The sequence below is a fragment of the Diorhabda sublineata genome, chromosome 10 (assembly GCF_026230105.1).
Source record: "Diorhabda sublineata isolate icDioSubl1.1 chromosome 10, icDioSubl1.1, whole genome shotgun sequence".
Classification (NCBI taxonomy): Eukaryota; Metazoa; Arthropoda; class Insecta; order Coleoptera; family Chrysomelidae; genus Diorhabda; species Diorhabda sublineata.
The window spans coordinates 5,114,883-5,131,345 of NC_079483.1; the positions used below are offsets into that span (position 1 = coordinate 5,114,883).

Sequence of the window (16,463 nt, forward strand, 5' to 3'; positions counted from 1 at the left end):
CTTCTCTCAAAACTCCGTGATGCGGCATGAAATATTCGAAGCTTGAATCATTGCCGTTACAAATTGTCATATGGCCTAGCTCTTTATACTCGTTCATAAATTGTATATATCTGCTGTGCAGCATTGGATCTCTCCTGAATTTTCGTTCTAATGCATAGAAACGTTTTTCGGCTTGAGCTTTCGACTCACCTAAACTAGAAGGTTGTTGCTTCAAAGGTATAGTGACTGTAAAACGTCCGTTCGCGTCTCTGGTAGTAGTTTTGATGAAATTGTCCTCGCAAAATTGTTCATCTGGAGAAAGTTGTCGCGTGCTAGATATTTCCTCGATTTCCCAAAATTTGGCTATTGAATTTAATAATTCCTGGTTTATACTTAAATTACAAGAAGCCTTTTCAACGTTGTTAGTACTTATTTGCCCAGATACAACCCAACCTAGCACTGTATCAATTAATAGCGGCATATTTTTTCCTAACGAAATTTTGTTATTGCTTAAAATTGTCCAAAATAGGTCCGCGCCAATGAGCATGTCTACTGGTCCGGGAATATTGAATTGTGGATCAGCTAGCTTTAGATCACCTGGAATCGCCCAAGATTGCGTGTTGATTCGACAACACGGCATCACACTTGTAATCTCTTTTAGAATATAACAATTGCCATGCGCTTTAAAATTGGTATGTATAGATTTAAATGAAACCTTACACCTTTTACTGACCTTTGAAATATTGTTTGAAATTCCGAAAATTGAAAGATCTGTTTTATGTGTCGCAATATTCAAACGCTTTTGCAAATCCTCCGTTATAAAGGAAGTTTGAGAACCACAATCTAATAACGCTCTTGCTTTGTGAAAATTATTGAAATTGTCTGAAATGAGTAAACAGGCGGTAGATAATAGCACCTGCCCCGCCGCTGGTACCACTACGCCACTGCTTAGTGCCGCGGAACTTGAGCTCGCGTTGTCCGCTATCTCGAGTTTTTCATGCAAAATTGTATTGTGCCAAGCTTTACACACTTTGCAAGGCCCTAATTTACACTGTTTGACAGAGTGACCCGAACGCAAACAGTTATGGCAAAGATTTGATTTTTTGACAAAATCTTTTTTTTGTGTTATTGTTAATCCGAGAAACTCTGCACAACGATATATTGAATGCTCTTTCTTGCAATAGGAGCATGTATATGTACTTGAGGTCAATGACCTTACTCTACTTTGTTTATTGAATTTATTTTCCTCATTACTAAATTTTGAATCTGATTTATTTAAACTGAGACTGTTCTTTGATTCTAACATATTAAGAAAATTGGAACGTTTTTGTAAAAATTGTAGGAATTTATCTAACTTTGGCAATTCTTCCTGATCTCTATTTTCCCTTTCCCATTCAAGATTTGAGCTAGTATCTAATTTATTAGTAATCCAAAAAATTAGTAGAGGATCCCAATTAGTTATATTTTGCCCCAATTGTTCAATAGATCCCAAATGTTTGTGAATATCGTCAGCTAAATTTTGTAGTTTTTCAGCTGTCGGTTTTTGTATATTTTCTAATGAAAAAATAGCTCTAATATGTTCATATATTAATTTTTTAGTATTGTCAAATCTTTTTGAAATTGTGGCCCATGCCACTTCATAATTGTCGGCCGTATATTTGATTTTGGAAATGGACGCCGCTGCTGTTCCTCCTAGTGCACTTCGCAAGTAATAAAATTTTTGAATATTATCTAATTTTTTACTATCATGAATAAGGCTTTTATATGTGTCCCTGAATTCTAACCAATCTTCAAAGTTTCCACTGAATTTAGGAAGTGATATATCCGGAAGCTTTATACCCTCGTTTTTACAACAAGCTTTGTCTGAAATCACGCTAAGATTTGTATCATTATCGTGATTATTGTAGCTTTGTAAAATGTTTTTAGCAACAGCGATTGCATCATAATATGAATTTTCAAATCTCTCTCGTTCGATTAATTGCTCATCTAAATTTATATCATCCTGTAACTCTATTTCTAATTGATATGATTTGAATTCGTCAAGATAATTTTCGGCATCACGTAACCTATCTTTTAATTTTGTAACTTCTGTTTGGCTTAAATTAGATATAGTTGCAAATTCATTTACCGCTTTTGTGAAAATAGTTAACTGAGCTTTAATTACACCTCTTTTCTTTATTAGTTTGCCAAGTTCTGCCATTTTATATTGTCAAATTGTTCAAGCACAAACAGAGAAGCTTTGAAATCGCAAATGGAAAGAAAAATTCGGAAATAAATAATTTGGAACAAACTCACTCTGATTTCGGTCGAACTGCCTGATTCTTGCAATTGAACTAGTCGGCCAGTTGAGTTGATGTCTGGTCGCCGTGATATTGTATCGACTACTTGTTTGGTCGATCACTTTGCACTCGTTGATAGTTGCTTGCAGCACGTGGTAAATTGTTTTTGGGTTATAGTTGTTAATAATATATTGTTTATTGCGAATTTTCACTGGTTTTGTTTATAATCCGCTCGTAAGGACCATTTTTTGTATTATAGTTATTATTAACACGTTCACATTAACATTTATTTGTAAGAAAATTTTTACATAGCTTTAACAACAGAACTTATTATATTATCTCATTTCTTCCATTCGCTCAGTAGTCGGTTGGTCGGACAGCGTTGCCAGTTTTCATGAGTTTTGAATTAATTCTGGCGTGAACAAATAATTAAAAGTAAAACCATTGTACTATTCTTTGTATTAGAGACTAGAAGTTACGAAATGTTTATATAAATATGAAAACTGACAGAACTAATGAGGCACACAGTTTGTTTAGAAATCAAACAAATTCGTTTTTGTTTCTGTTGCGTAAATATTCCGATTAAGAACATTAAAAAAACGGATGAATGAATGAATGTATACAAAGTTATATATAGACAGGCAAACATTAAGTTAATTGGTATAAAAACCACTTATATTAACCTCGTTCGTTACATAGAAAACATCATAATATCGATCATATGATTCTACTTTCTAAAAATAAAAATTTTCATTAGGAAATTCAAGCGAAAACATTGAACTTTAATGGGTCTCCATTCAAATATAGCACGAAGGTGAAAGAGGATTTGAAGTTGGTTTTTGATAGAAAATTACATAATGGTAGATAAAAAATCTGACGTTTTCAAGATACGGCATGTCCTAAAAAGTTTCAAACCGATTCGTATCTCATAATAGAAAATAAACTAAAATCGTGGCCATGTTAATCTTTTGGGTTTCATTTTTTTTTTCTATCACAAAAAGTTAAAGTATTTTAAATGTTAGCGATTAAATGTAGCAAAATTTCTTATCAACAAATAACTGTTTTTGTGGTTTTTTAAAATTTGAATTTTATACGTATTTTAATGTTTCTTTCATTCCATTGTTGTACCAACTTGTGGTTCAATCAAGGTGTTTTAAAGTCGAGACTAGTTAAGCAAAAAAATGAATAAAGTTGGGCAGTTAAGTGAACGCGAAGCTGAAAGAATAGCCGAGTTAGTTGGACTGGGAAAAAGTTATCGTGCAGTGGCAAATCTGTTTGGCGTACACCACACAACCATTGGCAGATGGATGCAAAGATTTCGAGAGACCGGTTCACATTCTAGAAGGCATAGACAAGGAGGTCCTTCAGTTTTAACTACTCGAAATGAACGTTTTTTGCAATTAAATTCATTAAGAAATCGATCAATAACAAGTGTCGGGTTCAACAGTCTTTTACGAGAAGTAAATATCTCAATCAATAAGAAGACTCTTTCAAAATGCTGGTCTACACAAAAGAAGAGCTCTCCAGGTACCTTTGCTAACCAGACAGCATCGTGTTGCTAGACTAAGATTTGCAAGACAACATTTAGATTGGAATTTAGAAAATTGGTGACAAGTTTTATTTACTGATGAGACCAGAATTAGTCTAAGAGGTCCAGGTGGACGTTATCAAATTCGAAGACGGCGAGGAGAATGATTTGCGCCCAGGGAGCCGTTCCAAGGAGGGTCTATCATGTTTTAGGGAGGAATTCGTTTTGATGTCCGCACAGAATTAGTGTCTTTTCCTAGACCCGCCCTTAACGCAGCAAGATACATAACTGACATTCTTGAAAATCACGTCGTTTCGTTTGGGACATTTATTGGTGATGATTTCGTTTAATGTATCGGCTACCAATTATTGCCGATGTATTAAATCGGGACAGATTCTATAAACTTCGTACAAATTTTGATGTAATAGATAACCTTGAGGTATCTGAAGATGTCAACCACCATGTGAACCACCTGTGGAAAATTCAACCGATGATTGATCGAGTAAGAAACACGTGTAAAGATATTGTCAGGCCAATTGTTAGGGAGTTTAACATTAATATTAATCCCCAATTTTAACAATATGTCAGTTTCTTCTCGAATTCGAGGCCCAGGACTTTAAAAATACACTGATCTCGATGTTTTTAAGTGTAAAGGCCAATTGTAGATGGCGCCACCACGTTCTTCTTATTCGCGAAATTATAACGGCCTTCAGCAAGGTCTCCAGGAATGTTCCATGTCTTAACAATTCTTGGTTTGCCTTCGGAAATAATCACTTTGGCTATCTTATTTGGATCACCAAATTCTAACAGTGATAACATGAGAATGGGGCTGGAAAATTGGCCAAAAACATTGCAAAAATCTGCTTTTTGCTAATAACTGCCGAAATATGGTATTTAGGGAGTTATTTTTGGGCTTAAAATGAAGATCATTGTCTACAAAAATGTCTATGATAATTTTTTTAGCAACATCAATATTTTTCACGGGCTTTCGAAAATTCCCAAATCTAACACTGTGAAAATATGGCAGTTTCTGCTCGAATTTGAAGCCGAGAAGTTTAAAAAACTGGGCAGAACCACTTTTCAGTTTATAAGGCAAAGAGTGTTTATTATCAACATCAAAGCAACAACAAGCAGAAGAACTGAAAAGCCAACGTGGAGGCAGAGACTATATCAAACGCCCCTTCGATACTAAAGGATATGGGCGCCGCGTGGATGCACGCACAGGATGAAAAAAATATATGACGTAATTCCATCTATTTGGAAGGCGGGGATTTTTTTCGTACTTTAAAGAATATACTTGAAAAGAATGAAATGAAAGAAAAAAGAATGCTCGAAAAAAAGTACAGTTTTCCCCCCGAGTCCGCGGTTTTTCAATTTTCTAAAAAAACTACAGAACTTGAGGAAAAAAAGGAAAGAGGACTAAAATGGAGACATTCTCAAATATACAATGATATGCATTTGAAGGCGATCTGATTATTAATTATTTGTTAATTCATTAAAGACCCCAAGATTTTTAAAAACTGCAAAAATCCAAAAAAAAACGACCTTAAAAAAATACTTTGTGTGTTAATATACTCGGATGTTATGTAAAGAATTTTTCTGAACATGTTTAACACCTTTCAATGCCCCAGAATCCAAAAAGATTCAACTAAATAACTAATATTAACAAAAATATGGGTGAATTGGAAAAATATCGAGGAAATAGAACTTTGGGTAGGATTTTCAATATTAAACACAAATTTTTCGAAAAAATAATCAGTATGTCGTGATGGCTATGGATTTCCCCTTTCAAATGAATTTCAAATCACGAAAAAATATCAATTTTTACACGAGTTATTGAACGATTTGTCCACCTGCTTCTACGAGAACGCGTGGACTGCGTTCCCGGCAGCGCTCTAAATACGGGGTGCGTTAAGGGATTGTTATCTCGATAATGAATTGACCTTGATTTTAAGCCCAAAAAGAACTCCCTAACTGTTATATTTCAGCAGTTTTTTAGAACTTTGGGCCATTTTCCCAGTGCCATCCACATGTTTTTTCTGGTAAATAATTTGATGGTTGAAATTACCCATCAATACCTGCCGGCAAAATCGAGGGTATGTTGCGACCTTTATTTACTGTACTATAATGTCTAACAGGATGAAAGGATGTGTCTTCAAAAAAGATGCAGAGATGAAAAGAGGACAGGCAGACGTGATAAAAAAATATGTGCTACAAAATGAAAAGATAATCAATCCGTTATTATGGTTTCTACGGCCTTTGAAAAAGCCCCTGTTCAAAATGTGAAGCGGCGGGATAAAAATACGAAGAAACACGTTGAAATATCCTGTCCGAATGTAGTTGAAATTTATAATGAAAAGCAGTCGATATTTTTTGAAAACCAAAAAATGGACATTTAAAACAATTCTTCATTTATTTGATATATGCATAGTTAATAACTGGCTGGAATATAAAAATGATTGCGGAACGAATAAATTCAAGTCCAAATATATAATGGATTTTTTGAAATTTCGTTTAAGTTTAGAAGAATTTTTAGTTTGTGGCACAAACAAAGGGGAAGAGAAGAAAATCCGAGACCCAGTTCTAAGAAATGCTTGTGAAGACAAAAGATTTGATGTCTTCAATCATTGGCCAGTTCATGAGAACCAAAACTGCTAGTAATAATAATTCTTAACTGGATATATAGTAATAAAAATTCAGTTTCAGGAGCGTAAGGGATATGTACGAAGTTGATTGAATATGTAAAAAATGAGGGCCATTTAAAAATGGCCGTCGTAGAGTGGATTCACATAGACCACGTAGAGTTTGGCATTATGGAACGGCCAAATGGAAACTTCTAAATAAAAGTCCAATGACGCTTCAGTTCGAGCAAACGAAATTTCGGAATAATCTTGACAGATATGGAAGCCTATATTCCGTACACCTCCAACAACAATTCGTGATTTGATAAAAACTGCACTAGATTAGTCAATAACGAAAATGCTGCTTATTGCAGTGATTTTTTAAGAGGTGTAGGATTTGATTTTGAAAAAAATTTGAAAAACATTGATGAAACCTTTATAGGAATCGATAGAACGATCAGTTTAATTTAATTTTTGAAGATGATTTTATGCAAATATTGAGCGCGGTTCCGCTTTAGATACTTTAGATTCACTATCTCCAACATATCGGCCGGTATTTCACGAATAAATGCGACATACCTCCGAAACTGTAAGTGAAATAAAATAATCTTCCAATCGATAAAGTATTTCGTTTTTTATATTCATAAATACACCGTTACCTTATCCATAATACCAACAGAATCGTTGGTGGTATTTTCTTTTGAAAAAGTTATAATTTTTCCGGACTATGAATTTATATAGAAAAAAGTCGTTCTAACTTATTGATTTGATTGCATTCGAAATAACTTACTTTCCGTTCTTCTTTAAGATCCTTAACTAACGCCGTAAGTTCCTTTATAACATTCGCTTGTAGATCTTCGGCGACTAATTCGTGTTGACCAGCTAAATCGTTAACTTCGTTCATTAACATTTTGAAAGCCTGGCAAGAAGTAAATCTGCAAATAATTAAAACATCCAATAAATATCTAATACGAGATCAGATAGTTCTCCCTCTTTCCCCAGTCTTGTCTTTTAAGTTTTTGGTAATTTTTTTAACCCCTCTTTTATTTGCAATCTGTAAAATTTTACAATGAGCAAATGGTTTGAAGCAATTCAAATTATCTTGTAGGAGAATCACCCCTTCACTTCTTCAATCTTTCTAGTTCTTCAGTTGGATGCAATGCCCCATAGTTGAACACCATAACTCCAGATGAGGTTTAGTGTGACTTTATTATCGATTATTATTGGAATTTTCGAACTATTAACCGATTCTTCAGGTGTAGAAACACCTCGCGATTCATCTTTAATCTGCGGGAATAAGAAATCATTGGATGCCAAACGGGGACACTACGGCGTTTTGAATGTTCAAAAACGTTTGATCTGATGTGTGAGAGTAAATGGTTTGAAGTAATTCAAACTGTCTTGTAGAAGAATTACCCAGTGGCAATTCCCCTTCCCTTAGAAAAAAAACAATCGTTTTATTGACTGATAATCACTCACGGAAGATGCCTTGTAAGCCTTAGTTGGATCAGGGGTCTTATTAGAAGTTGATCCAATGTGTTGGTAAGCATATTTTTGAGACATTTCTTCTTTAACTGTCTTAATATGGAGGTCACAAGCGATAAAGCTGTTGGTACATACCAAGAAGCATTTACAATAATTCTGAGTACTTTCGATTTAAATCTTTCTGGAGTTGCTATACTTGGGTCGGATACCGTAACTCCAGATGGGTTTTAGTGTGACTTTGTATATTAGCAGCTTGTTGTCGATTATTATTTGGTATTTTCGACCTATTAACCAATACAGTTTGTTGGCTTTTGGACCTAATTGCTTTCTCTTGGTTAGTATGTGTGTGCTAGAGGTTGGTCGTCGGTCCAGATGAATTCCAAGGTATTTTGCACTTTCTTTTCGTTGCAGAAGATGCTTTGCTATCCTTGAGATATCTTCGGACCTAGAGCTCCAACTGTTTCATTGCCTCTTGCTAATCTCTTGTCGAATTGTTCAATTTCGTCCCATTTACTTGTTACCATCACTTCGAGGTATTCAAACTCTTGTACTCTATCGAAGCGGAATTCCTTGTTTTGCTCTGTTGTGATTTTTAATTGGTTTTCGCTTGAAAAGTTTCCATATACTTGTCATATGTTCGTTGACACCGAGGTCACACCTTCTTGCTGTCTTTTGAAGTGGTAAAAACATTTTTGTAGTTTCTATTTTGTTCTGGTTATGAGCATTACATCATCTGCATGTACCAGGATTTACCGTTTGCTATCCACTATCCCTAAGAACCACCCCGAACCTTTCTTTATTTCGAATTTTCCGGATAAGCTTGATCCCTTGCTTCTTTTTGAATCTTGGTAGAAATTTCTTAAATCTTTATTAATATAATGTTCTCCTATTAGTTTCAATTGTTTTTCTTCATTTTCCCGTTTCTGACTTCTGCAATTTTTTGGCGTTTTCCCTTTGACCTGTACACTCCTTTTTTTCGTTTATCAATCGGATTATTCGACATTAATCCTATTGCCTTGTTTCTTCTTTTGAACGCTTGTCTGCAATCTTCATCAAACCATTCATTTTTTTGTTCTTTTTGTTGCTCTCCTTAGTTCTTCTTCGCTTCTTCCATTTCTCCTCATTCCATTTCGACATCTTTCCACGTTTGCTTATTGTCTCAAGTTGTGGTCATAACAAATGCTGTCTACTTTATATTTTCAGAGATATTGTGTCTTTAGTTCGTTTTTTGGCGTTTCTTCCTTTAGTTTTGTCACTATCCATTGGTGGTCAGCCTATTATTTTGCTAGATGGGACAGGAGAAAGGAATAGAACTGTTAAGATTAAAATTTAGATACTTACTGGTAATCTTCTTCATCTTTTTTCTTAGGTTGATAACTTTTGACTAGTCTCCTGAAATTCAAAAGCAAATATTAAAAATGATGAAAACACCTGTACAATTTCAATTTGCACACTGCATTTTGACATTTTATTATTGTTTGGTTGGTCCAATGAGAAAGCAAAGTGTGTAATTTGGTAAATATTTTTTTAAAATTTGTAAATCTTTGGCAAAAGAAGTAGAACTATACGAATCGAATGGGATGTTTTCCAAAAACAATTTTCGTAAAAGAATTAATTAACTTAATATGAAACAGAATGTTATTATTGATATTTTTTGTAAATATTGGTACAAGAGGTCTTTAAGAATGGTTCAAATAAGACAATAAGACAGTCAAACGCAACAGTTCGTTCATAAAGAAAAGACAGTGGCCAAAACCAACTTTCTTATTTTAAGTGCAAACTTCTTCAGAAAATTCCACACATTAAAGAAGATAAATGAAATGAAAATCTTTTGAAAGAAAGGATTTGAAGTGTTCTTTTTTAGAAAATAATTTCCGACAGTAGACAAAATTCAAGATGGTGAGTATTACCTCGAACTGAGTCGAAACATCCTGTGGAAACTTTTAAAAGAAATAGCTTTTCGCTGGAAAAAGCATTCCATGAAATTTATTTTAATAGAAAAAAACGATATTGTAGTATGGAAACTACCTACGCATCATAGGAGAAATGAGAAACCAAAGAAATGGATTTTATTTAGATGAAACTAGGATCAATGAGGGACATTGAAGTACCTCAAAAACATGTTATTCAAACTGCCTTGTAGGAGAATTACCCAGTAGCAATTGCCCTTCGCTTCTTCAATCTTTCTAGTTCTTCAGTTGGATGCAATGCCCCATAGTTGAACACCATAACTCCAGATGGGGTTTAGTGTGACTTTATTATCGATTATTATTGCGAAAAACTCATTTTTTTTACCTTTGACCTTTAATAAAATGTTTACCATACACAGAAATGAAGGGGAAACATTCATATTCTATGTTCAATTGTATTTTAAACAATTTTACTGATTTTCAGCTTGATGGGAATTTATGTAAATTCAAATGTCTAAATTGACCGGATTATAACTTTTACAACTTTTTTAATCATTATATCTCAGAAACAGCGGCTTGTAGGAAAAAAAGTATTTACACATTTTATGTAGATAATTTTATGATCTATAATTTTCATCTGAGGTATTTTTATGATAAAATTCACTGTTTCGCAGAAATTTGCGAAAAACTCATTTTTTTTACCTTTGATCTTGAATAAAAATTTTTCCATACACGGAAATGATGAGGGAACATTCAAATTCTATATTCAATTGTATTTTAAACAATTTTACTAATTTTCAGGTTGATGGGAATTTATGTAAATTCGAATGTCTAAATTGACCGGATTATAACTTTTACAACTTTTTGAATCATTATATCTCAGAAACAGTGGCTTGCAGGAAAAAAAGTATTTACACGTTTTATGTAGATAATTTTAGGCTCTATAATTTTCATCTGAGGTATTTTTATGATAAAACTCACCGTTTTGCTGAAAATTGCGAAAAACTCATTTTTTTTACCTTTGATCTTGAATAAAATTTTTTCCATACACGGAAATGATGGGGAAACATTCAAATTCTATATTCAATTGTATTTTAAACAATTTTACTGATTTTCAGGTTGATGGGAATTTATGTAAATTCGAATGTCTAAATTGACCGGATTATAACTTTTACAACTTTTTGAATCATTATATCTCAGAAACAGTGGCTCGTAAGAAAAAAAGTATTCATACGTTTTTTGTAGATAATTTTATGATCTACAATTTTTGTCTGAAGTATTTTTATGATAAAACTCACCGTTTTGCTGAAAATTGCGAAAAAATCATTTTTTTTACTTTTGATCTTGAATAAAATTTTTTCCATACACGGAAATGATGGGGAAACATTCAAATTCTATGTTCAATTGTATTTTAAACAATTTCACTGATTTTCAGGTTGAATGTCTAAATTGACCGGATTATATGTTTTTGCCTCAATTTCCAAAAATAAACGTTGTGCTGTATTTTACCATAACTCTGTATATTATGTTAATATCGTTACATGAAAGCAATTTCACTTTCTATCGAGGCCTATTTAGAATTCTTCCTACGTTACCTAACGGCCGTGTAAAGTATGTAACTAAACAATTCACTATTATACGTTATACAATGTGAATATTGATTAAAAGCGATTTCTTTTTCTTTATTTATTGTACATGCATTGAATTTTATAATGTAGGCGTCGCGTCGGGCGTTTGCTAATAACGTAGACGTGCTAAATGAAGAATCAACAACATTATCAAATCCACAACTGGCTATTGTTGTGATAAAATTTATCTTTCCAATGATGAGTAGTTTTTGATATTAGAATTGGTTGTTTTTTAATAAATTTATAGGTTTTATCAGTGAGTCACATGGAAGATTGTATACTTAATCTAATCTTACTTGAAGTAATGTAAAAAATATCGAAGCTAATATAGTACAGGTAAAATAGGATTAAGCCCGAAATTAAATTGGGCGCTTCTGATTTTCTAGATTCTCTGAGGTTTTCGGTTACTGAATAAGTCTAGCAGCTCTTAACAAAATTGCGAGTACGGGTTTTTGAAATTTTGGGAATTGTAAATCAAAACAATTTTGAAACCCGAATAACTCAAAAACTAAAATGAAATCGAAAAAACTTTAAGTAACGTTGAAAGCCGGAGCATTCACGCTCGTGAATTCCTGCCTGTGTGAATTCAAGCCAATTTACTTTCCAGGCGCACATGGGAACTGCTGTAACTTTAAATGTTTTTGAGCACATGAACCCATTTTACGGTGAAAATTTTGAGGTAAGGAAAAAATTCTTAAAGACCAATTTGTAGAGAATTTTATGCTGTACATTTTTTGTTCCAGCACTGTTTTCGAAATCCTTGTAGTTTTTGAGTTATTCGCGATTCAAAATATTTTTGAGCCATTTTATAATGGAAATTTTGAAGTTAGGAAAAAATTTAAACCTTTTCTGTACAGAATGTTGTGATTCACATTTTTGTCCCGGTAGTTTGTGTCGAAACCCTTAATAGTTTTCGAGTTATCCGCAATTCAAAATGTTTTTGAGTATATAAACCCATTTTAAGGTGAAAATTTTGAGGTTAGGAACAAATGCCTGAAATACTTTTTTGTAAATAATTTTGTATTCTACATACAGTTTTTTTCGAGTTTCTCTTAGTTTTCTAGTTATTCGCGTTTCAAAATTTATATGAGTTTCGGTACCAAAATTTCGAAAATCCGTGTCCGCAATTTTGTTAAGAGTTGCTAGACTTATTCAGTATCCCAAAACCTCCCAGAATCTAAAAAATCAAAATCGCCCAATTCAATTCAAGGTTTAAGCTCAAAATCGCCTAATTTGAATGTATTAATATACCGGGGCGAGTTGGAAACAACCGTTTTTAATACTTATTCTCACAACAGATGTAACGTATGTCCCAATAGTTTTAGCCCAAAATATTTAACCATAAATCAAGTTTGTTCCAGCGAACTGTCTGTAACTGCTTGATCATGCGCGATATACACTATCGGCCAAAAGTTTTTGCTCACTCTATAGTTTGCGTGATACAACAAAACCAATACAATCGATATTTTAAAAAACATATATAGATAAGAACAAAGTAATGATGAAAGTAGGGTCTGTAATTGTTAAATATATAAAATTTACACTACCTCTACACCTACACTCAAAATTACACCGTCTGGCGCGCGTTTCGATAACAAAATTAACGTCTTCATAGACTGAAGGTAAGCTAAAAGCTATTAACTTGACTTACCTGTTTTATACTAAATTTTCACATCAATAAACCCACTCCCGATTAATTCTCTCCTTGACGGGAATTAATTTATTCCTTGACTAATAAAGCATAGAGTCATGATTATTTCTGGTAACGTCATCGGAAAAACTTGTTTCTCGATCTATCCATAATGTGCTCTTAAATCTGCCATTGACGGATCTCTTAGTCTGCCCAATATACTTCCCATCACAATCACCACAGCTAATTTCGTATATACACTTTTTTTTGCCAAAAGTCTTTTTTCTTTAATGTAATCTCCTTCAAGATCAATACAACCATTCCAAGCCTTCTCTAACTTCTCAATGCCATGCTTCTATAATGATTTGTCTTTTGCTTCAAAATAGGCTTCAGTTTCAGCAATTGCTTCTTCATTTGAACTGAATTTCTTACCGGCGAGCATTTTTTTGAGATCAATAGTCACTGGGGACCGGATCTGGACTATACGATGCATGAGGAAGCGATTCGAAGTGTAATTCGTTCAATTTCACCATCGTTACCATCGACTTGTGAATCGGTGCATTGTCTGTCTGTCTGTCTCAAATAGTGGTTTTTTCTTCGACATATGAGGCCGTTTTATCTTAATTCTTTCATTCAAAGGATCCAACAACTCTCCCTTTTGACGATAGTCGATAAATATCATTCCATTCGCACCCCTAAAAACAGAAGCCATAACTTTCTCAGCTGACACTTCGGACGTGGTTCACTGGCGGCAGTCCACTCAGATGATGATCGTTTTGATTCCGGAGTGAATTGATGGATCCATGTTTCATCCATTGTCACATAATGACGCAGAAAATCTGTGTAAACATGGCCAAACACTGCTCTGAATCATCAACACTTTGTTGGTTTTGATCGACTGTGAGTAAACGCAGAGCCACCTTTTTCATGGTCAAAAGTTCATGCATAATTATAAACTCACTGCCTTCTGATATCTTCACGGTCTCAGCAATCTCAATGTACGATTAGAAATAACCAATTTGTGGACTATTTTGATGTTTTCTGGAGTAACCACCTCAATTGGACGACCAGAACGTTCACCATCATCGGCGTCCGTACGACCACGTTTAAATTCACCAAACCAATAACAGATGGTTGTTTTCGATGGAGTAGAATCCGGATAACTATTTTTAAGCCATTGCTAAGCTTGTACGAAAGAAGCAACGATCAATTAATACACGAAATTGTATTGAAAATGACAAAAGTAGCTTCACTTAAACGGCTGTCACTTTTTTATCACTAATCGAAATGTTATGACATTTGACACATAGTCTTTTAAAAGTTTGTACTTCATAAATATCATATGGATTTGACAATGGCAGCGCCATCTGTGTGTTAGTCACACGACTTAATAAGTATGGATTACGATATTAAATAATTATTATTTTCTAATTTAAAATTGTGTCGGTTTGTTCATCAAACTGTAAAATTTTCTTGTGACAATAAAGTTTGTCATCCCCCTCTCTCTATTATGTTTGGTTTGTAAGACATTGTTTCGATTTGACAATATGACAATTTTGAAATTTAACGAACGGACACTTTCAGGTTGAGGTCAGAAATTTTTCACGCAACCCTTGTATATATCCCAAATTCCAGGAATCGGTTAAGTTAAATCGAAATTATTATTTTTGAAAAATATAGCGTTAGTTTTTGTTACGTGTTTAAATACATCAATTTTTTTGGTATTTCAAATGCGCCCTCTAGCGGTAGACGAATAAAGTTTTTCTCACGGATCATCTGTATTTTAAAACATGAAGTTGAGCATTCTCATGAATAAAATATACTCAAATTTTATTTCGGCGGGTTGACTCACGATCGCTCCAACTCACACGAGCAATTTTATGAATTCCTCGGAACTCGTTTACCATTTTATACAACATGAAATAACTCTGTCCGCAGTGTTGTCACTTCTACGCACTATTTTGCTAAAATAAAAGTTCCTATTCCATTTTTGACTAGTTCTTTCGATGTATAATTCTTTCCAATGCCCATATTTCATTTTCAACTATTTTGCTAAATGTCAACATTTTTTTCAATGTCCCTATTACATTTTTAATCACTTTGCTAATTGTAAACATATTTTTACATGCGCCTGGTTTATTTTGAAATATTTCGCTCAAAGTAAAAAAAAAAATTAAATGCCGCTATTTCATTTTTAACCATTTTGCTCAACTGGTGAGCAAAAAAATCGATTCAAATCGCACGCACGCGTTTAATAGTCTCTAGTAAAAACTTTAGCTTCCATTTTTTTTTCTGATTTCAGCATCTCGGGGTTATATTATAAACTAATTTATTCGATATTTGTTCGAGCGTTTTGAGGTCTAATTTCTAGCCCCAACTTTTCACTTAAGTTCATCCCATAAATGGTCGATAGGATTTAAGTCCAGGCTATGCGCTGGTCAATCCATAGCAGCAATTTCGAGATCTTGTACGGAACTTACATAGTACTGCATTAGGATGAAGTTTTCTTCGATGAGACTGGCGCAAATGCCTCTACTCCACCGCTAGGTGTAATAAAACCAATTATGTTTTTACTTCCATTGCTCAAACCATCCAGGAACCTCCTCTCTATGCTACTCTGCTTTAGTTTGGGAAGAGAACGGAGCTCCATTGTTTTCATTGTAATTTCTGGAAAATCATAGACGAGCTGAGGTTAATTTGTGACCAGTAGCTGGCCTTTTGGCTACTCTTTGCGTTTTTCTGAGCTCTTGTTGAACTTTAACACCAAGGAGATCGATTTCTCAGCGATGTGTTGACAATGAATTGGTCATATCTCTCGTAGGATCCGCATCTTCGATGAAAGTTTCTTGGTTAATCTTTTATAAGGGTCAGTTACTTCTAATTACCACTATTGTACAAGAAGTATAAAAGGGGTGGTTGCCGATCATAGCAGATAAATCTCTTGAAATGTCCAATCTTATGTGACATCAAAACTATTAAATTTGAGTTTGACATTCATTTGGGTTAAAGGACATGTTGGCAAAGATTCAGTACTAAAGGGAATTTTTTGTAACGTATATACAGGACGAGATGCGATTAATTCAATAAAAGATATCCTGGCAGAAAAACTGGGATACCGTCTCACGATTCTCAAATAACCTACTTTACCATCACCCCAGATCTATATTTTCAAATACAGGGTCTTTCACGAAGAGCTGAATCGATATGTATATGGGAAAGTATTCGGAGTAGTGTTCTGAAAATTTGCTTGCATGGGTTTATTCGAAATTCTCGTTTCAGCTAAAATAATTTTAGTTTTCTGAAATTTCCGGTTATACAGAAAAATGGGGGTTGCTATTTGAAAAAGTTTTTAGATAGCGAAATTCGGTACCATTTTCTGAACACCCTATATAAATTTTTCACA

General features: G+C 33.9%; 1 protein-coding gene across 6 annotated transcripts in view; it reads right to left on the reverse strand.

Moving 5' to 3' along the window:
- The window catches only part of LOC130449803 (formin-binding protein 1-like), a 102,537-nt gene that overhangs the window by 33,215 nt on the left and 52,859 nt on the right, over nucleotides 1-16,463 (reverse strand). For all 6 annotated transcript variants that reach the window (XM_056787816.1, XM_056787821.1, XM_056787819.1 and 3 more), the window contains exons 3-4: nucleotides 9,234-9,284; nucleotides 7,198-7,342 (exon numbers count right to left, since the gene is read on the reverse strand). In XM_056787816.1, the coding sequence (XP_056643794.1) occupies nucleotides 7,198-7,342; nucleotides 9,234-9,284 (196 nt within the window). The remainder of the gene's footprint in view (nucleotides 1-7,197; nucleotides 7,343-9,233; nucleotides 9,285-16,463) is intronic.